Here is a 20144-nt window from a genome sequence, read left to right as displayed (position 1 = left end):
AATGGAGACAGTGTTAGCTATTAATGATCATGGGGGAATGATCAAAGGGGGAAGTCTGGGAGAGAATAGGGGTTCCATTGGGCACCACTAAGGTGATAAGGAAGATAATTCAATTGACAGTGGCCAGAGAAGTGGCTGAGCTACCATTTGCTCTCACAGGAAATCCCCGTCCTGTCCTGTCCCGTCCCTGTCTCAGGATCCTCACACTCCAGGGGGTCACTCTTCATATGTAAATTCACTCACAACACCTACACACAGCACCTTGGCGGGGAGGGTCTTTTGGGGTATAAAGGGGGGTGAAGAGCTGCCCTTAATTTGTATTTGAGCTGCCTTTCAGTACCCGGTGTATGTCTACACTGTATTACATTATATTATTTTTACTGTTCAATAAACCACCATTTTGCTGAAACTGCGGAGATTCTGCAAGTGGATTCCTTACAGGGGGGCGTCTTTGAAAGGATGGAAAAATGGTCCGTTTGTTTCGTTAAACACCCCCTGATGCCTGTAAAGGCTCAGTGGGCTAAGCCTGTGTGCTTGTAATCACAAGGTTGCCAGGTTCAAACCCAGCCTCAGCATGTCTGCGGGTCCTTGAACAAGGCCCTTAATCCCCAGCTCCCTGGGTGCCCCAACAGGCGGCTTCCCTTCGCAGACAGCTTGTTCTAAGTTGATGGAGGTGTAAAAAGAATTTCCCCACAAGGGACAATAAAGGTTAAATTATTATTATTAATTTCCTGGGTTTGCACCTTTATTGGGTTGCAGCAAGTGTAGCGATTCTCAGATAGGACCCACTGGGGACTGCAGTTTTGACTGTGCCATTAGTAATCACTGATTGTATCAGGGCCCTCAAAAGTGTTAAAGCACAAACCGATTCAGACTCCCACATGTTGCTCCCAGGGCATTTTCCTCACGATGTTTGGAAGAAGGTGAAAAAAATCCAGCAAACCAGCAAGGCAAAGGCAGGGGCACCAGCATCTGATGGAGAACTTCATCATCTTGCTGCTCGGGTGTCATGAAGCACCGAACGTGTGCTTCTCGTTGCCAGGTGAAAAGGCTGTGCATATGCACACAGTCCCAAACACAATCCGCCTTGGCGTTTGCACTGCAGAGGCCCTGAGATCTTCACATGTGTTCATCTTCATTCTCGCTCCCTCAAGCCTGTGCTAAACAGCAGCACCAAGCCCATCAGGAAACGCGAATGAGCCTCTGTTTCCTCAGTGAAAGACGTTCAGAGTCAGCAGACGCCTCCTAATCAGAGTCTCCACCTCCATCGGGGACAGCGCCCCCACCTGCCCGTACGTCTGTAAGGCAGCACAAACACCCTAAGTCCAGCTCATAACTTCCTCCCGCTTGGTATCATCAAACCAAACCATCGAGACGGTTACGCTGCTCAGGGCTGGCCCAATCCTTTTCGGGGCCCTGAATGAAATGTGATTAACCTACTTGTCCTTTGCCATCTCCCATCCCATTCTGACAGGCTGATCAGATGGGGCGCCCCCTGGTGGCCGCTGGGCCCTAAGTAGCTGCTTCGTTCGCTAATGCCATGGGCCGATCTAACTGGTCCTCATATGGAACTTTAGGAAAAACACATCATATCTCTGTCTATGATTAGCCTATGTCTGTAATTATATGCATGCATTCATCAGTATATACCCAGCATATATATGCATAGTCGTATCTCTCTATACATCCATCTTTATCTTTTCACAGCTAAATATCTATATGTGCTTATTTCCACGTCATGTATGCACTATGAATGTTTTTCCTGTATATGAACATGCAATAGGATTACACCAAATGCAATTTCCATGAAGCTTGTTGGTGGCAATTAAAGTTTCTATCCTCTTCTCTTATATTATATACTATATAGCAGGGTTCTTCAAATCTGGACCTCGATTACAAATCCAGGCCTTGTTTTCAGTTCTCCCAGGTAGTTAGTTTAATAATTACTGATTGTGATTGGTCAGAGGCTTCACACCTGACTGACTGGTAAAGGAAGGCTGGAAAACCAGCAGTGCTCGGACCTTGAGGACCGTGATTTGAATAACCCTGCTATATAGTATCACGTATAATTTACACTTTGCCTGGCTCTAAACCAGGGTTATTCAACTCATGGTTATTCACAGGTTATTCACCTGCTAATTACTAGTGCTGTAGTTCTCGAGACCGTTCTCGAGACTGCTATGTCCGAGACCAAGACAAGACCGAGACCACAAAAAATTGGTCTCGGTCTTGTCTTGGTCTCGGACATAGCAGTCTCGATGGGATGGGGAAAAAAAGAGAAAACAGCACATCCTCACAGAACAGTATCATTATTTATTACGCGCCTCAATTCAAATGCAACCAGTCAGATGCATCTATTTTAAAAACGTTACATTTTATACATTTCTCAACGAACACTGCCAGTGCTTCACAGTCCACACACATCATACACATCGCATCATAGCGAAGTCGGCAAAGAAATGTCCGAAAATGTCTGCGAAGTCTATAGCATATAGGTATTTTACATTGATTAGAAAGCACGGTCTTGGAGGTGCAAGTCAATCTGGAGGCTCATTCTCTTCAATTAAAAGCAAAGGATCATTACATAGCCGTATTCATAGCTTACCCGAGGCCTCTGTCCCTGGTATAAGAGACTTAATATGAACATCTTTCTGGTACATCCCATCTCTTTCCCTTGACGACGTCTGATAAAATGGTTATAGGAGAGGATTGCTGAGAATATTATTTTCCATCTGGCCTCGTAACTATGACAAATCTGGGAGATTTTAAATGAGAGACATATGGACATATTGATCTGAGTAATGTGATGTCGATTCTAGCCCTAGTCTGTTTTCGGTCTTGGTCTTAGTACCCTCAAGTCTCGGCAGTGTCTTGGTCTTGATACCCTCCGGTCTCGGCAATGTCTTGGTCTCGGTTTAGGCGGTCTTGACTACAACACTACTAATTACATAAGTGGAAACGTAAATATATGCGCTACGATATCAATCAGCTGTGGTTTACCACCACCCCAACACCAAGAAATACAAATACTTTCCTTTGAAAGAGGAAAACATGCGCTTTTTAGTGAAGCTGCTGTTAAGTTCCTCTCACTGGTTCAACACGCATTCTTAGCCTAGAATACATTAGTGCAGGGGTGGGCAATCTTATCCACAAAGGACGGTGTGTATGCAGGTTTTCGCTGCAACTCCCTAATTAGATCACTAATTAGAGGACTGATTGGCTGAAGAGCCCTCACACCTGGGTTTGAACAGCTGACCTACAGGTTATCCCAAAAACCCGCATACACACTGGCCCTTTGCGGGTACACAGCAAATGTGCCAGTGTTAAATTAACACTGCATGGTGTCTATATGTGACCACACCATTCAGTGTTACCTTTAACACTTTTCAGTGTGCAGTGAGTGTTGTTTTTAAAGTGTTAATATTTATTAACTCTTATAGTGTTCAATTTACAACATAGAGTGTTGTCAAAGAGTCTCCACCTCCCCATATCTGCCCCATTTTAATATGCGAACAAGACATCATGAGGATCTGAAGAGCCATCCCAGATTTACCCACCATCATGAGAAAGACTCTGACCAAACAGGACCTTACAGCTTTTTCTTGTTTTGTATTAAAGTTTTGCTGGTTCGGTTCTGACAAATCTTGAATATTAGAGAGCTGGGAGAATGTTGTTGTTACTGCATCACAGCAAGAACTCTTGGAGATATACAGGACGTGTTTCCAGATTGGTGTATTTATATTAATGGTGTGGGAGTATGTTTGTCTGCCAGTCCTGCCTTTGGATGATTAACATATGTGGAAAAGTGTCAGGACAGTTGTGCTACCCTTTTCCGTGCAGCTCCTGGTACCACCCACTCCCCTGTAGACCAATGGTGCTGGATGTATATTTGCATAGCATAACACAGTACTGTTTTTGACTTAATAGATTTTTTTTTTATCCACCGCGATTGTGATGAATAAGGCAAGAGAACAAAAACCACCGAAATGGCTATATTTAAAGCTATCCACAACTTGTGGATATCCACACCCGGTGGGGTGGTTTAGCCTCTATGGCTTGACGAGAGAAGGCATTGGCTGGGAGGAAAATGCTATGGAAAAACCTCTCATTTTGTTTCTTTTATAAGTCTGCTCTTCCCAGGAAGATTATTTGGATCTTCTGTATCTTTACAATTGAGATTACTACAGGGATGCACATATAAGAACTACACTGCCCACATCAATTAACATACAACAGGCAACTCAAAAATACAGATAATGAAATGTGGTAAAGACTAATATCAGTGCCATACCAGCCTCGATCGTGGTGGGTTTCTAAAAATTAAGCTTAATGAAAATCTTAATATTAAATGAGCAAAGTGATTTGATTTGTTCTATCACAAGTTGCGGTCTAAAACCAATGAGGCCACCATCCATTATATCTGCTTTAGCGGGAATACACTCCTTCAGCCCTTCTAAATAATTATGCGATGCAGTCTAACAGAATCTAGCTTCATAATCTATGCTTGGTGCCTTACATTTCAATCACTTTCATACCACAGAAGATTCTCAGCACAGTTTTTTGATTATTATGAGCTGAACTGAAATAAAACTTGCATAAAAAGAAAAAAGGCTATATTGGTCTAAGTCTTTCTTATTATGGTGGGTTAGTAAAACACAGCAGCTGAATGCCCAAATGAGTTCAAATGAGTGCACATTAAAATAGGGCAGATATGGGCCACCCATTTTGTACTTGTGTGCCACCCATATGGGCTTGCAATTTGGGAAGAGGTGGAGACACGTTGTCCTAACACTCTAGGTTGTAAATTGAACACTATAAGAGTTAATAAATATTAACACTGTAAAAACAACACTCACTGCACACTGAAAAGTGTTAAAGGTAACACTGAATGGTGTGGTCACATATAGACACCATGCAGTGTTAATTTAACACTGGCACATTTGCTGTGTATGATTGCCCACCCCTGCATTAGTGTTTTAAAACATTAATTAACCATCGTGAAAGATTGATGAGAAAAGCGGCTGCTTGCTTTGCCCTAGCTGTTAGCTCATGGACCCTCATGCACCTTTTTTCAAAGTGACACAAGCGCTGGGTAGTTTCGCTTTTTGGGTGTTTTTTGCAGGGGGGAAATCCGCGCACAGCTCAGAGTGCGGCAGGAGGGAGCGACTGGAGGTCCGCTCACTTTCTCTCCGGCTAGTAAACGCATATAGTATACAGTCCCGGGAACGATGCGGCGGATTACTGCGGTCGCCGTCCTGCTCATCGCCGCGGCGGCGTGCCCCGTCTGCGCATGTGAGTCTGCGGACGCGAACTCGATGAACCGTGGTTGTCTACCACATTCCGTATAGCCTAGTTCTTATGCACTGGTAGTAGTTTGCGGTGGTTATGTATGCGTATAAATACGCGTACTTTTAATCTGGTTTGAAGCAATCAGATCACATAGCGCTGAGTGAAAGCTGCTCACGTATCCGCCTGTTAAAATATTCATGTTTCACTTTTCTAGCACCCGGACCGTCAGTGTCATGCTGCCTGTCCGTGTCTAACAGGGCGATACACCGACACAGGATCGCAGGATACACCGTGCAGGAGGCAGGACTGTGCCCGGTCAGGGCTGTCGTGTAAGTGCAGAGCAAGTGCTGGTGCATGTTTAATAAAGGACAATGTGTAGTTTGCGGGTAATATTCTTTATGATATATATGAAACAGGCAAATTACATGTAAATTGGAGCATAAGATAAAGCTACTCATATCTCGTAACTACACTGTTAAAAATTTCCTGTAGAATTTACAGTAATTTACTGGCAGCAGTTCGCCAGTAACTTGCTGTAAATTAAACATACAGCAAGAATGCTGTATTAATATTTACAGTACCAGTTTATATTACTGTAAATGTATTTACAGTAAAGTATTTTTAACTGTAAAACACTATGACATTATTTTCTCCAGTAATGTATTTCTTTAAAAAAAAAATTTTTTGTAATTCATTGTCCATTTGTCTTACAGTAAAGCTGCACTCTAAAATACTGTATTGCCTCAGTAAATGATAAAAAATAAAAACATTACACCATTGTCATTGCTTAATTGTTCGACTGTATTAAAAATGATGCAATAACCTTCCAGTATTTCTGCAGACTGAACTTTAAGTTTTCTTCACAAACTTAAATCTGCAGTAACATTTATACATAAGTTTCAGCATTTTCAGTTAATGAACAAATTCAGTCCTAGGAACAATTAAAAAAACGTACTAATTCAAAAGATTCTCCTGCATACGATACATTTGCTCACTGTAGCAACTGTTCAAACCTGTAGTAACATTTAACACAGGAGTTTCAAATTACAGCATTTTACACCAATTAACAAATACATTATTTTTTTTCTTACAAATTCAAACAACTCTTTAAGCAGAACGTTTGCTTGTAGTAGCAACTGTTCACATAACAGCATTTTAAACCAATTAATGAATAAATTCAGTCATAAGAACAATTTTTAAAAATATTACAAATTCAAAACATTCTTCTGAATAGAATGTGTTTGCTCATAGTAGCAACTGTTCAAACCCTTTAGAAACATTTATACACAAGTTTTACATTACAGCATAAACCAATTCGTGAACAAATTCAGTCATAAGAACAATATTTAAAACTTGAACATTCAAAAAAAGTTGAGTTTTGCCATACAGAGACAAATGAGGATTTCTGGATTGAGGGTTCAGGCCAGTAGGTTCAAGCACATGAGGGTTTAGTTCTTTCTTCGTACTTCAAAAAAAATCTTGCCTGAATGGAATGTATTTGCTCTTTGTACCTTAATAGTTCTGCCAGCTGAAATCCATGAACTCCTTAATGAAGGAGGACACATGAGGGTTCAGGCCTGAGTTCTTTCTTTGAACAATCCTCCCACTTCTTTTGCTGACTTGGAACTTTGAGGAGCACTTGCTGTTGTCTGGGTTTATCCTCACAAAGAACCTTCACATTAAAGAAATAAGTAATTACATTATTTGATATGTTATCATCAAGAAGAAGAAAAAATATATATATTTTCTCTTTTCTTTTTTCATCTATCCATCCATTCAAACCAAATTCTTAAGTGTTAGAAGCATAAAAGTCATCCTTATGATTTGAGAGGTTTAAAGGCCAAAGTATACTTCACTTTTTATGCATACGCGAGGGACTGCGCACTGTGCGCATGATGCAAATTTCGTCATTATTTATCATACTAGTGTGCTTGAATACTTAACCAGTAAGTGTGTTTGTGGTCAAAAATGACCAACCCTCCCCCTCCTCAGTCATTTTTGAGCAATATAAGCTCAGAGGCCTATGATCAGTTTGTTTAAAAAAAAAAAAAAAAAAAAAAAAACCTTTGGACAAAGAAAAGAAAAGAAAAAAAAAAAAGATTAAATCCTGTATTACGCCCTATGGCACATTTTGAACTGCGAGAGGCATTAAACATTCTTCCGAAGCCAAATACAGAACGCAGTCCAGCAGAGGCTGGATGTTTTCTTTTAAACATGGATATTTTTCTTAAACTCATTGCACAGATATGACTGTGATTGGCTACAATTACCAGCGCTTCATGCTTCTCACTGAGCTCTCACACAGCAGCACAACTGGAGCACTTGAAAGCCACGTCTGTCAGTGGATCCATCTACTGTATATGCAGATGTATTAGGGATCCTCTGACAGATGCTGCTTTCAAACGCTGTCATTGTGCTCCTGTGTGAGCGCTTGGTCAGGAGTGTGAAGCTCTGCTCATTGTAGCCAATTACAGACCTATCTATTGCGCATGTGAACACTATGGCCAATCAGCAATGTTTAAGAATCGGTTCAACAGCGTTCAAATGTGAGTGGGAAATGGACGTTTTTAAAAATTCTGTATTGTGTGGTACCGAATCAGTACTTTTGACAACATTACTGAAGTATAACCAAATGTTATAGAATACTATAAGATGTACTTACCTCTGTATAAACTCCAAAGTAGTGGCTGCTTCCACTTGGTACTCAAGGTTAAGCACATAATAGGAACCAAAAAGAACAGCAAACGCAGAAGACAAATCTGGTAGGTCAGACTCAGGAATAAAGACTTTGCCTTCAACTGACAGCATCCATTTTTTGCTGCATATAACCGAACCCCCTACCAAAAACAAAACAAATGTAATAATAAAAAATTATTATTATTATTATTATTATTATTATATATAAACATTTTACATTTGATTTCATTACAGTAACAATATGTTGGAGCTTTTCATTAATTTAAAGCAGGGATGTGGAACCTTAATCCTGGTGGAACGTTTAGCTCCATACCTAATACTGTTATAATTAAAAAAAATATTATAATTATTTATTACAATTTCAAAAAAAAATGAAATAATAATAATAATAATACCTACCTGTTTCTTGAAAACCTTACTGTAATTAGATTGTTTAGGTGTGTTGGATTAGGGTTGGAGCTAAAATCAATGTTCCCAGCCCCTGATTTAATGGGATAGTTCTCACAAAAATTTAAATTAACCCATGATTTATTCACCCTCAAGCATCTTAAGATATGTATTTAATAATGTATCTTAAGAATGTATTTGACTTTCTTCTTTCAGACAAATACAATTAGAGTTAATATGAAATTTTAAGTGGCTCTTCCAAGCATTATAATGGGAGTGAATGAAAGATCAGATTTTGAAGCTCAGAAAGCAAAAGTGCTTCCATCTATCCATCCATCCATCATAAAACTACTCTACATAGCTCTGGGGGTTACTAACATTTTGTAAGAGAAATTTCCAAATCTAAAACTTAAAACAAAACATCCAGCTTCTGGCAGATTCCAACTTACAAAAAATGCATAACGCCTCTCTGAGTTCAAAACCAATGCAACGCATGACGCTGATCATGGCGTAAGCATTTTGAACTGTGAGAGACGTTACACAATCTTTGTAAGTTACGGTCCGCCAGAAGCTGGATGTTTTGCTTTATAATTTTAAATATGGATTTTTTTTTCCCCCATCGATTCACTTCAGAAGACCTTTAGTAAGGAGCCGTGTAGAGCTGTTTTATGGTGAATGGATAGACTTTTTTTTTGAGCTTCAAAATCTCATCTTCCATTCACTCCCATTATAAAGCTTGGAAGAGCCGGGATACATTTTATTATAACTCAGACTGTGTTCATCTGAAAGAAGAAAGTCATATACATCTAGGATGGCTTGAAGTAAATCATGGGGTAATTTTCATTTTTGGGAGAATTATCCCTTTAAGGGTACGTTTACCAAAGAAATGACAATCATTTACTTATCCTTGTTTTTTAAAACTTTTTGATGAGATGTTAAGCAAAATGTTACACATGGAGAGCTATGGACCATCCCTTAAATGTTGCTAAATCATGAATTAAAGTATCTTACCAAGCATGATCAACCTTGGAGCAGAAGGAAGTGAAAGCCTGGTCTCTGCATCTGCTGGAGTTGTTGTGACCTAAACACACAGAAACACAGTTTTTGTAACTGTCAGTTACTTCAATTATATAAATGAAAAACAACAACAAAAAAACACAATAATAATAATAATAATAATAATAATAATATACTTACATCAGCTGAAAGGAACAGCGATTCCTCCTTTTCTTTGAAGTGGGCCATCATCAACAGTACAGCTGCCAGGCCTTGGTCAACATCTCTGCCTTCTCTGTCAATCTCTCTGAGGACAGTTCGAACTTCTTTTCCCCACCTGGAAGTTTGATTTTTGAAGAAGCACAGAATCCTTTCCCCTTTGGTACAAAGGGATTCCTTTAATCTGAGGTCAAGATCAATCCCAGTCAGTTCCTTGAAATGAGCGCATAAGAATCTCTTCATGAAGAGAAAAGGCCACCTTGCCTGAAGATCTGAAATACTGGATGGAGGTCTGGCATTAATGCTGTGGCGTTGTGCAACAAATGTCAATTTCATTAATTCTTGGACCTTGTTGCGCTCAGCTGCACGAGGTCCTTCTTGGGAAAAGAGACTAAGCATCTCATTTCTCTTTAACTCTAAAGACTCAAAATGTTCTCCTTCAGGAAATTCAGCAGGGTTCCAGTTCACACAACCATAGCTATCCAGTTTAGCCGATTTAGATGTTGAGGGCTGGCTATCATCCATTTCACCTTCTGTTCGTTTAGGTTTTCTAAGTCAAGCCATTGTATTGTTCCTGTTAAGATGTTCCACCCTTGTCTTCAGCTGACACAGCAAAGAGTAGTAACCACACCCGATTAACTCCCCCTCTTCTGTTTTGTCACTAAAACTGTGTGGATACTTTTGGATGACTGACTGTGCAATTTGTGAACATTGCTGCTTGCTTGGATTTAAACACACCTCTCTGATGGAATCCACAATCACCCTAACCATGTGTCTTCTATCTGAGGCTTCAGGTCGCTTTCCTTGAGCAAGACATGTCTGTAAATTTGGTGTCATCTTACCCCAGGGTATCTGAAAATCTGACAACCATGTTGCACTTTGAACTGGGACTGGAATGAATGTGGGACTCTGACTGGTAACTGAACTGGATCCATGACACTGCACAGTGAATGTTGAAGGGTTGGGAGTAGCTAGAACATTTTCGTTACCTAAATGAAATATTGAACAAAAATATTGATTAATAGAAAAAAAAAAAAAAAAATGACAAAGTATTTAATAACAGCACATTAATGATTTGAAAAATGTACATATTTCTTCTTCATTGATCATGGGCATGCCTTAAAGCCCACATAATCTATTTTTAATACTGTTTGTTACATATATAAATTACTAACACCTGCATTTGAACAAATTAATTATTCTCCTGCAATCTATAGGTATTTTACATATATACAAATGACTAACCTCTGTTTCTGAAGTAATTAATTACTTTCCTGCAATCTATTGGTATATTACATATTTAGTTGTGCTCATAAGTTTACATATTCCATGCAGACTATGAAAACTGTTAATCATAAAAATAAATAAATAAATAAAAGGGATCACAGAAATTGCATATTTTTATTCAGTACTGTCCCAAATAAGCCATTTCACATAACAAACGTTTATATAGATTCCACAAGACAACAGGACTTGATTTTACAAAAACTACCCCATTCAAAAGTTTACATACCCTTGAATCATAATATAGTGTGTTGTTTTCTGGATGATCTATGATTATTTTTGTGATTGTTGTTCATCGTGACTCCCTTAAGCAGTTCATCTGCCTGCTCTTCTTTAGAAAAATCCCCCAGAACCTGCAAATTCTTTGGTTTTCCAGCATTTGCATATTTGAACCCTTTCCAAAAGTGAATGTATGATTTTGAATTCTGTCTTTTCACAATGAGAACAAATGAGGGACACATATATAACTAATACAAAAGATGAAAACATTCACTGATGGTCATGAAAGGAACACAAACTTTTTGAATTGAATGATCATTGTAAATTGTACTTATATTGTCTACTGGCAGACATGTTAATATATATGTAGTTTCTGAAGTGCAATACTAAATGAGGAACAAAATCTGTAAACATAATGAGAAAAACTACTTTTAATGCATTGTGTTGCCTTCTTAAGCATCTGTAAATGTTTTCATGTTTTGTAATAGTTATGTATGAGTTCCTCAATTTTTCTCAGTGTTAAAAGATGGATCTAAAAATCATACATTCGCTTTTGGAAAGTGTTCACATATGCAGAAGATGCTGGAAAACCAAATAATGTGCAGGAGCTGAAGGATTTTTCTGAAGAACAGCAGGCAGATGACCTGCCCAGGACAAACAAGCGACTCATGAACAATACACAAAAGACAAAAACAGTTGTGGATCATTCAGGAAACGACACACAGTATTAAGATTCAAAAGTATGTGAACTTTTGAATGGGGTCATTTATATAAATTCAGTTAAAATTTTGTCTTGTGGAGAATATATGAACATCTCTGATGTTAAATAGTTTATTCAGGACAGTACTAAATAAATAAAAATACATACAGCTTTCGAGTTTCCTTTTTATTTTGTTATAATTATTAACATTTAGTATATTATGCAAGGGTACGTAAACTTATGGGCACAACTGTATACAAATGACTAACCTCTGCTTTTGAAGAAATTAATTAGTTTCCTGCAATCTATTGGTGAAAGGAAGTCTTTGACGTCATCTAATGTGACATATTGGAGATCATCATCTGTTTTCACACCAATTCTTCTTAATTCTGATGTCAAGTCATTCAGTTGATCTTTATCCAGCATTGGGAGGGCACTTCTAATGACAGCTTCCATCTTTTACCTTTTTACCCTAGACAAACAGAATGGTGAAGTGCAACAAAATTAGCATCAAATCGTTTGTACACTGGCAGGGGGTAATAGTCAGCTAGATTCTCTACGTTTACACACAAATATTCAGGATTTGACTCTTGCTGCAGACAATGCAGACCCAGATCAATAACTGTTACTGATTTACACTTTTCAACAACAAAGAATAAGTCTGAGAAGTGTATCAGAATCATTTCAATTTTCCCAAATGTGTACACATCATCTGTGTGATCTACCACAACAACCGTCGACGTTTTGTATGTGGTTCCTTTGTATGTAACAGTTGATGTGACAAATGTGGAGTCAAGAAGGCCTTGCATCCTTACAGCTGCTTGAATGCAGGTGTTGTATACATGACTGTGAAACTCATCTGCTTCACCTACTTGCATATTTGGGGAAAAGATGGAGCTAGCACTCAAATAGGCTTGCAATAATTGATGTCTGTCAGCTAGCGAACTCCCTAGGTTTTTAAAATTTCGCAATTTTCTGGCACACTGTTTAAAATAGCTGTGCTTGCTTTCGAATCGTAAACTCCATAGCCTAACCAGTGGTCCGAATTTGAGTGTGAGTTCAGCGTAGTGAAGCAAATAATGATGCTTTGGTTTAAGTGGTGCATCTGGAAACAAAGCAGCTCTTAAGTGCACATATTCTTCAATTAGACATTTCATATAGGCTATTTGATCATGATGGATTTTCGGTGCACATATAATTTCAACAAGCTCTCTCAACTTCAAGCACAACTGCCAAATTTCATCATCAAGTGGATTTTTAATTCGATCCCCAATTAATAATGGAAGTAATCGAAGCAGACACCAGTTCTGGGCTGCATGTCCTGACAACTTTGAACCATCAGGTTTTACTTCACATGGCTTATTGTTCATGTCACTTCCACTGTACTTGAAGCTCGATATGTTCCTGTTTAGCTGGACATAGCTAAAATGCTTACCTACAGTGACAAGTTGTTTTATATATAAAGCCAGATCTGATGACACGACCCCCTCAAAAAGATCGTGTGCCAAGCATGGAGGAAGCCCAGGATCACACACATGAAAGTGTTTTAGGCAGTTGAACGCAGAGTCAAACTTGACACCATCACAAATTTCTTGTCCTTCAGACACTGACAAACTGTCTTTGTAACTCTGTTTTGTTCTTGTTGGACCTAATTCTGTGCCTTTGCTTTTAAACATGTCTCTGTTTACAAGACAGTAACGACAGAAATGTGTACTTTTACTAAAATTTTCAGTGAAACCACCGATGCAGTGCGACCCCAAGTTATCGCCAACGATGGCAATCACTGTTCCCCTGACTGTCTCTCCATTCTCCAGTACAATTCCAAATTCCTCCATGTCCTTCAGATCACTCAAAAGAGGACTGAAAACTTGTTGCTGCCCAAAAAACTTAAAATCTTCCTCTCTGCAAAGCATGACCAACTGCATAGGATCAATAGACGATCTATTGTGAGGACAGATTTCTGAAAGTGTCATGTACATAGCAACCAGCTTGTGCTTTTTTCTTCCAGAGCCAAGGGGATTAACTACCTCAAATGCGTCTTGATATAAAATCAGAGACACAACTGATGAATACTCTTTGTAAAGAGTATTTTCTTGAAATTTTCTCCCATCCCTTATATCCTGCAGTACATGAGGATTTTGTGGTGTGTGCCTCTTGGCCTCATCATACTGTTCTTTAACAGATCCATTGTTCAGAAATGCCTTCAGAGTTTTATTTACTGGTACGTACTGGAAATAGCGCTCCTTCCCAGATGCATCACAGCCTAGGTACACTTGCACAGGCTCTACATAATTGAAATGTTTTTTGAAAAAGGACTTCCGTGTCTGATCTGATTTAAAATATCCCTCATTATACATCTTAAGTAAGTTTTCTTTAGATAACCCACTTATTATTTCATTTATTTGAGAGTCTGGAATTTTTAGCTTTGCCAATTCTTCATGAACTTTGGACAAGACGTGTGTCATGCTATTTGTATGCACCTCCATGAACTCATCAATTAAAATCTGAATTGTTGTGGCTGGCAGAATCATTTTTGATTGCATCCTCAAATAAAATAAAGCCAAATTAGTCAGAAATGTGTCTTTGTCAAGCTGAATGGCTGGACCATCTTGAAATTCCACATCATCAAAGCCTTCCCCAAGATCATTCACATCTGGCACAGCAACAGAGATCTCAGTAATATTTGCACAGACGGATTTCTGAAAATCACATTTATGCTTTCTACTGAGGTGTGCTGAAAATGATGACTTGACTCTAAAATACTTTTTACAGCCAATCATCGGACATTCAACTTTTTTACCATCTCGAATGTGCCACTTCAGGTGTTCACAAAGCCTGGCGAATTTAGTCGTCACGAATGTACAACCTTCAACGCTGCATTGAGAATTTAAATCATGTTGTTCAGATCTGTTCTTTATTTTTGCGGCCTTTCTGTGTTTGCGGTACATATGCGACTGAAGTGCAGAGAGGCTTTGAAACGTGCATGGGCATTCAGAAACTGCACACGAAAACCTGAAGTTCGCCATGTTTTTGTGCCCTTTTGCATGATTAATAAAGGCGTATAATGTCTCCACAGAGACGCCACAGTGTTTGCATAAGAACATCGCGGGTTTTATGCTAGCAATAAATGCATGCTGTACATTTGTATGGGGAAATAAGTTAACAGCAAGCGATCATATCACAAACTAAACCCACAAAAGCTTGGTCTGTCAGCTAAAGTTAAAAACGTTAGATGAACACTCACCTGCACCCAACGTGGTCAAACGTAGGACAGAGACCGTTTATGCTTATATTTCGATGCTGATTTATTCCTTAAAAAGGAAAGAAAATAAAGAAATGTTCATTTATTTCACAGAAGTTAAGTTTTCTTCAATTTAAATCGCGTTTCCGCCACAAAGTTGTTTAACGTTAGCTCTCTGAGCTCGCCTCTACACCATAGTCTGAGGTAACGTTACTGTGCGTCATTAAGTGACGCACAGACGCAAGTTTTGATCTGTTTTTATTTACTTTTTAAATAATTAAACCCAAAAATATAGACGAAATCTAGAAGAAACACAGGAATATTTCTGCACACCTTTGCAGCTGTCAGGTCCTTGCATCTGTGTCTTGGTGTTCTTCTTCCAGGCGGTAATAAAGGCCTTTCTGTGATTGGTCAGGTTTCGCGCTCTTTTGGTCAGGTTTCGCGCTCTTTTTACAGTAAATAAAAAAATACTGTATTTTAATGGCGCCAAGGGGATATTTCCCATAATGCAACTTTAAAATACAGTAGCATACTGTATAGCTGTCCTACAGTAAAATACAGTTCATTTTACAGTTAAATACTGTGAAATTTACAGAAATTGCTAACAGTGTATGTTGTGTTTTTACATCCATTTGAGCAATGATAAGTAGTGAAAGCAGTAAGGATTCAGACCGATTAGAAAGCAGTTACCATTATACATAATGACCGAAGGAGGAATTAATCTTCCGTCTTGCAGCTGAAATTAGGGAGCCTCTCACCTGGTCCTACAGAGCTATACCTGTTTCATAAGTAACGTTTTCTGTAGGGGCTTTTTTATTTACAAAAAGCAAATGATAAACGACTGACCATAAAACCACAGGCTTTAAGCATAGACTTTTGTGGTAATACTTACATGCGTTCAAAACTGGCTGTCAAGTAAGTTATGGCGTTTAACAGCTAGCGTATCCGGACCTTGGCATTAAACCATACAGATTTACACTTAAACGCTTTTGCGTTTCATGAACTTAAGATATACTGCTTACGCTTTTACCTGTATGTTCGTTGGAAGTTCTGTATGTTTGTGATGTGCTGGTTGCCTCACTTGTACGTCACTTTGGACAAAAGCGTCTGTTATATATAAATATAGACCTAAATGTAAATGCAAGAACAAGGGTCACCCGTCTGCCAGCCGCATTCAACCTAAATCGTCGACTCCTTCTCCTGCAGGTTCCACACCCGACACGGGAAGATCGTGTGTGCGGATCCCGACCGAAAGTGGGTGAGGCGGGCGATGCGGAGGTTGAATGAGGCGCTGGAGAAGGCAGGAACGACGGCTGGGGGGTACTGAGGAAGAACGAAGGAGAGAGGAAGAGGAGGGACGGGATCTGCGCGCTTTGTCCTCAGCGCACGGGGGTGTGCTGAGAAGGTCCTGCATGGCCATGAGTCCATGCTGCGCTTGTCCTCCTCGGAGGGAGATTCTCCCTGGGAGAATCCGGCGTCTTTCTCTGTCAAACAACCTGCTGGCGGGTTAGGGAAACGCTGTTCAGAAAACTGCATTTTCCAGCTGGTAACTTTAAATCAGCTACTGCTAACTGGCAATAAAAGCCTAGGGCACAATGGCAATCTTGCATTTTTAGTGATATTTCTCTATGCATGCATGCATCTATCCGCTTTATGAGACCACTTGTCTAACAGTTGGGGCTTTAGCCTTACCACCAGAACTGAGGTACATGGTTGCCAACTTTGGTAAGCTGACTGGAGTGAGATTTTCAATCAGAAACAAGCCTGCACACTCATTTACATGTACTTAACAGATTTATTACCTAGGAGTCAGTGTGTGGCTTAATGGACTAAGCCTCTTTGTGTCAGGGTCAGCACCAGTTTGTCTTGCATCTTCTCCCTGTTTGGCCAGCAGGTATCGCTGGCCATCCTGTCTTCCCCTGTTGTCCTAGTCCCCAATTTGTTAATTGTCTGTCTCACTCCTGCATGCTGTCTCGTTACCCAGTTCAGTTTCAGTATTTAAGTCCCTGCCTCAGTTCAGTTCCCCAGTGGCACATTGTATGAAATGTATGTTGTTGGATGTCAGTGAAGTTTGGATGTTCTGGTATTTCTAACCCGCCTGCCCACCCTTTGTTGCCCTGACCCTTTTTGTAAATTAGTCTTTGCTTATCCCTTTTAGTTCTGACCCCTCGAGGTCTGTTTTTGTTTGTAATGTTTTCAGTTTTGTTTCAATAAACCTTTGTTGTCTTGCGGAGCCGCCAGTGGGTCGTCCACCTATCTGCCTGCTTCATGCCTCATCCACGCACCAAATCCGCCCGGCTCCATGACACTCAAAGTCACCAGTTCAAGCCTGACCTCTGTATATCTGTGGGTCCTTCAGCAAGGCCCCTAACCCCCAGCTGCATGGGTGCTGCTATGGGTGACTGTGCTTTGCAGCCAGTTTGCTCTCACTTACAGAGAGCAATTTGGGGGAGAAAGTATAGACTAAGATTTGCAAACTACTCTGACACTTTTGATGTAGCTAATTTTAGGTTTAGATTTGCCATGAGCATGAGAGTCAGAAAGCGTGAGACTTGGCAACCCTGGAGGTAGTGATGCTAGACTGCAAGGCCTGAAGCATCCTGGTTTGAAAGCCACACTGGTTCCTCAGTAAAGTGTCTGAATCATGTTTCAAGATGTCCTTGTCCTCGTTCGTTGCCCCCATTCCTTTCTACTCCATCCTGAATGCGGTGTGGCTGATATGAAGCTACCTGAAGGCTGTGTTTAATGCTGAATCTGTTTCTCACACTTCCACAACTTCCCAGTGAAATCATCAAGTAATAATGACTGCAAAATTGCGGCATACTATCGTGTTACACAATGCCTTTGATTGCGATTGTGCCCTCTTCACACGCTCTCTGCACCCTTCCGGTGCCTTCAGCAGTCTGTCTCTGCGCAGAAGCGTCTGGTAGCTGCTGTCGAAACGCTGGCCTCAAAACCACACGATCGTTTCCTCCTTCTGTTCTCAGAACGAGTTCCTTTTTATTTTTAAACGGCTGATTTGAAGCTAAGCATTTAAACAATGATGCACCAACATCACTTTGACCACAAAAAGAGTGATAGGAATCGAGTGCTTTGTGGCGGCAGGTCAAGTGACCTTTCTGCGGGCGTCGTTCTCTAAGGGGAATAAAGGATGCCCGATGTTCACTTTCTGTCTATGACATGGCCACAAGGCTGCAGCTGTTCTCTTGGGTCACATGAACATATGGGTTTCAGAGAAATTTATTTCTAAACCTCATGCTTTGTGGGTTTTGAGTGAAAAGAAATGAAACGGTACAGCAACCCTCACCCAAAAAAGCAGCTCAAGAAAGGATGGAGGAATGACCGAAGCCACTAGAGGGCACTCTGCTAAGTTTTCTCAACTTCACTTCTGTTTAGCGCTGAATGAATGGTGATGAAATAAAAGAAGGGCAAATTAAAAGGTAATAACAGCATGCTGGTAAAATATAATGGGACTATTGAAAGCGCAGTTACTGTCTAAATTAATGTTACTCATACACGTACTTTTTGCGTGCTTTCATTGTGAAGCTACCATTACATTTTAGGTTACAGCTCTTCTGTTTTACTAACCTGCAGCCAATAAAACCTATACCTCATAACCTGCTTGTGGAGGCGGAGATTATTTTAACCAGTCAGACGGGGCTCTCGTTACCAATCAGTCTATCCACGGTAGGCCTATTTATCCATACATCCATCTATCATCAAAATTTGCTCAGCCGTCTCCAGTGAAACTGAATTAAAAACCGGCCCATTCACAGAAAAGCTGTTTACTCGATCATTCCACATGGCACCTTATCTTACTGCAGCAGTGCCTTCTGGGAATAAATGGTAATTGAGTTGTTATTCTGGGAGACGGTTCTCTAAGGCCGGACACCGTTTTCAATTTCTTATAGCCATTACCGGCTGTGCTCCCCACGTGTGTTATCCTACACGTCACTGATGTGAATTTAACATCGGCCAAAAATGGATTTCACACGGTATCTCGCACACAGCTGGTATCTGTCAGGAAGGCTTGTTCCTGCAATCTCTCTGTTGCACAGACTCCCGTTCCTTCGTCGTAAATCATGTCTAAAACACGAAAGGGACAAAAGGCTGCGGTATAAAAATGGGACTTCTAATCCAAAAAAAGCAACACAACAAAAGAGTGACATCCATCATCGCTGTAGCCTTTATCACACTGGACTGACAAAGTGGTGTGTCAGCACACACAGATCCCAGAAAGTTTATAAAGTACTGCGCTCCTATAGCAGTGTGGATCTCAGTCAGCTATGCACTTTATATGGCTAAAACATTTTTTGTCTATATCGGACAATGCCAAAAAAGTGTGCCGTTAATTTGCTTTGGTCAAATCAGGTGGTATTTAATTACTTATATTTTGTTTTAAAAGCAACTTTGATCTGAGATCGTACTTAAAGTTTTCGAACAATCTGACATTGCGAAATGTGACTTTGTGTCGTTCTCTGTGTTTAGGTGCCTGTTAAAAACGGAACTAGTTTACTCGCCTAGACTGAAAGAAGTGAGAAGTCATGAACTAAATTGGTTGCAAAATGCTGATGTGTTACTTACATATTGTGTGCAATAGTTCCGGGCTGGAAACAGCGCACTGCATGCTCATCTACACACACTTCCAGTGCAGTGGGAAAAAAACGCTCCGTGTCAGTATCCACTCTTACCCAGTAGGTGGCCACATTCACACAGAAATTGAAATTTCCTCCGCTAGGTTTTCGCGGTGCTTGAAGTCACTTATGAAGAACAAATTAGCGTTCAGGACGAAAAGACTTTGATCACCTTTTTTCTGCTTTACGTAAATGAAGAACTTATCTACGTGTAATATTGTATCTACGGTATATTAGGCCTATATAATAATAATAATAATAATAATAATAATAATAATGTTACTTACCTCACTGTAGCCCAAGGGTCACCAACATGGTGTCCGCGGGCACCAGGATGCCCTCAAGGACCACATGAGTCGTCCGCGGACCTGATCTAATAATAGCACAACTCACCAGTGAGCAGCGCCTAAAATTTAATTTTATCCTGTTGCTATTCTTCTTTAATCACATTTGCATCTATATAGATTTGAAAATGACA

The 20144-nt window shown here is 40.0% G+C and overlaps 1 protein-coding gene and 1 long non-coding RNA gene across 2 annotated transcripts; one reads left to right on the top strand and one right to left on the bottom strand.

Moving 5' to 3' along the window:
* The first annotated feature begins 4953 nt into the window (after window positions 1–4953).
* Window positions 4954–17265, top strand: LOC111832825 (eotaxin-like). The gene is made up of 3 exons (XM_023790533.2): window positions 4954–5292; window positions 5504–5618; window positions 16239–17265. The coding sequence occupies exons 1-3, from the start codon at window positions 5229–5231 to the stop codon at window positions 16357–16359; spliced, it is 300 nt and encodes a 99-aa protein (XP_023646301.1). The 5' UTR covers window positions 4954–5228; the 3' UTR covers window positions 16360–17265.
* Window positions 6075–15486, bottom strand: LOC140588893 (uncharacterized). The gene is made up of 7 exons (XR_011990139.1): window positions 15366–15486; window positions 15036–15102; window positions 12061–12263; window positions 9571–10577; window positions 9385–9454; window positions 7952–8126; window positions 6075–6961 (listed from the first exon to the last, which is right to left on the bottom strand). It is a non-coding gene; the product is annotated as an uncharacterized lncRNA (long non-coding RNA).
* Window positions 17266–20144: the final 2879 nt, after the last annotated feature.

Source organism: Paramormyrops kingsleyae, chromosome 4 (assembly GCF_048594095.1).
Source record: "Paramormyrops kingsleyae isolate MSU_618 chromosome 4, PKINGS_0.4, whole genome shotgun sequence".
NCBI lineage: Eukaryota > Metazoa > Chordata > Actinopteri > Osteoglossiformes > Mormyridae > Paramormyrops > Paramormyrops kingsleyae.
Note: the sequence above shows the minus strand (reverse complement) of the source record. Positions and strands in the feature narration are given on the sequence as shown.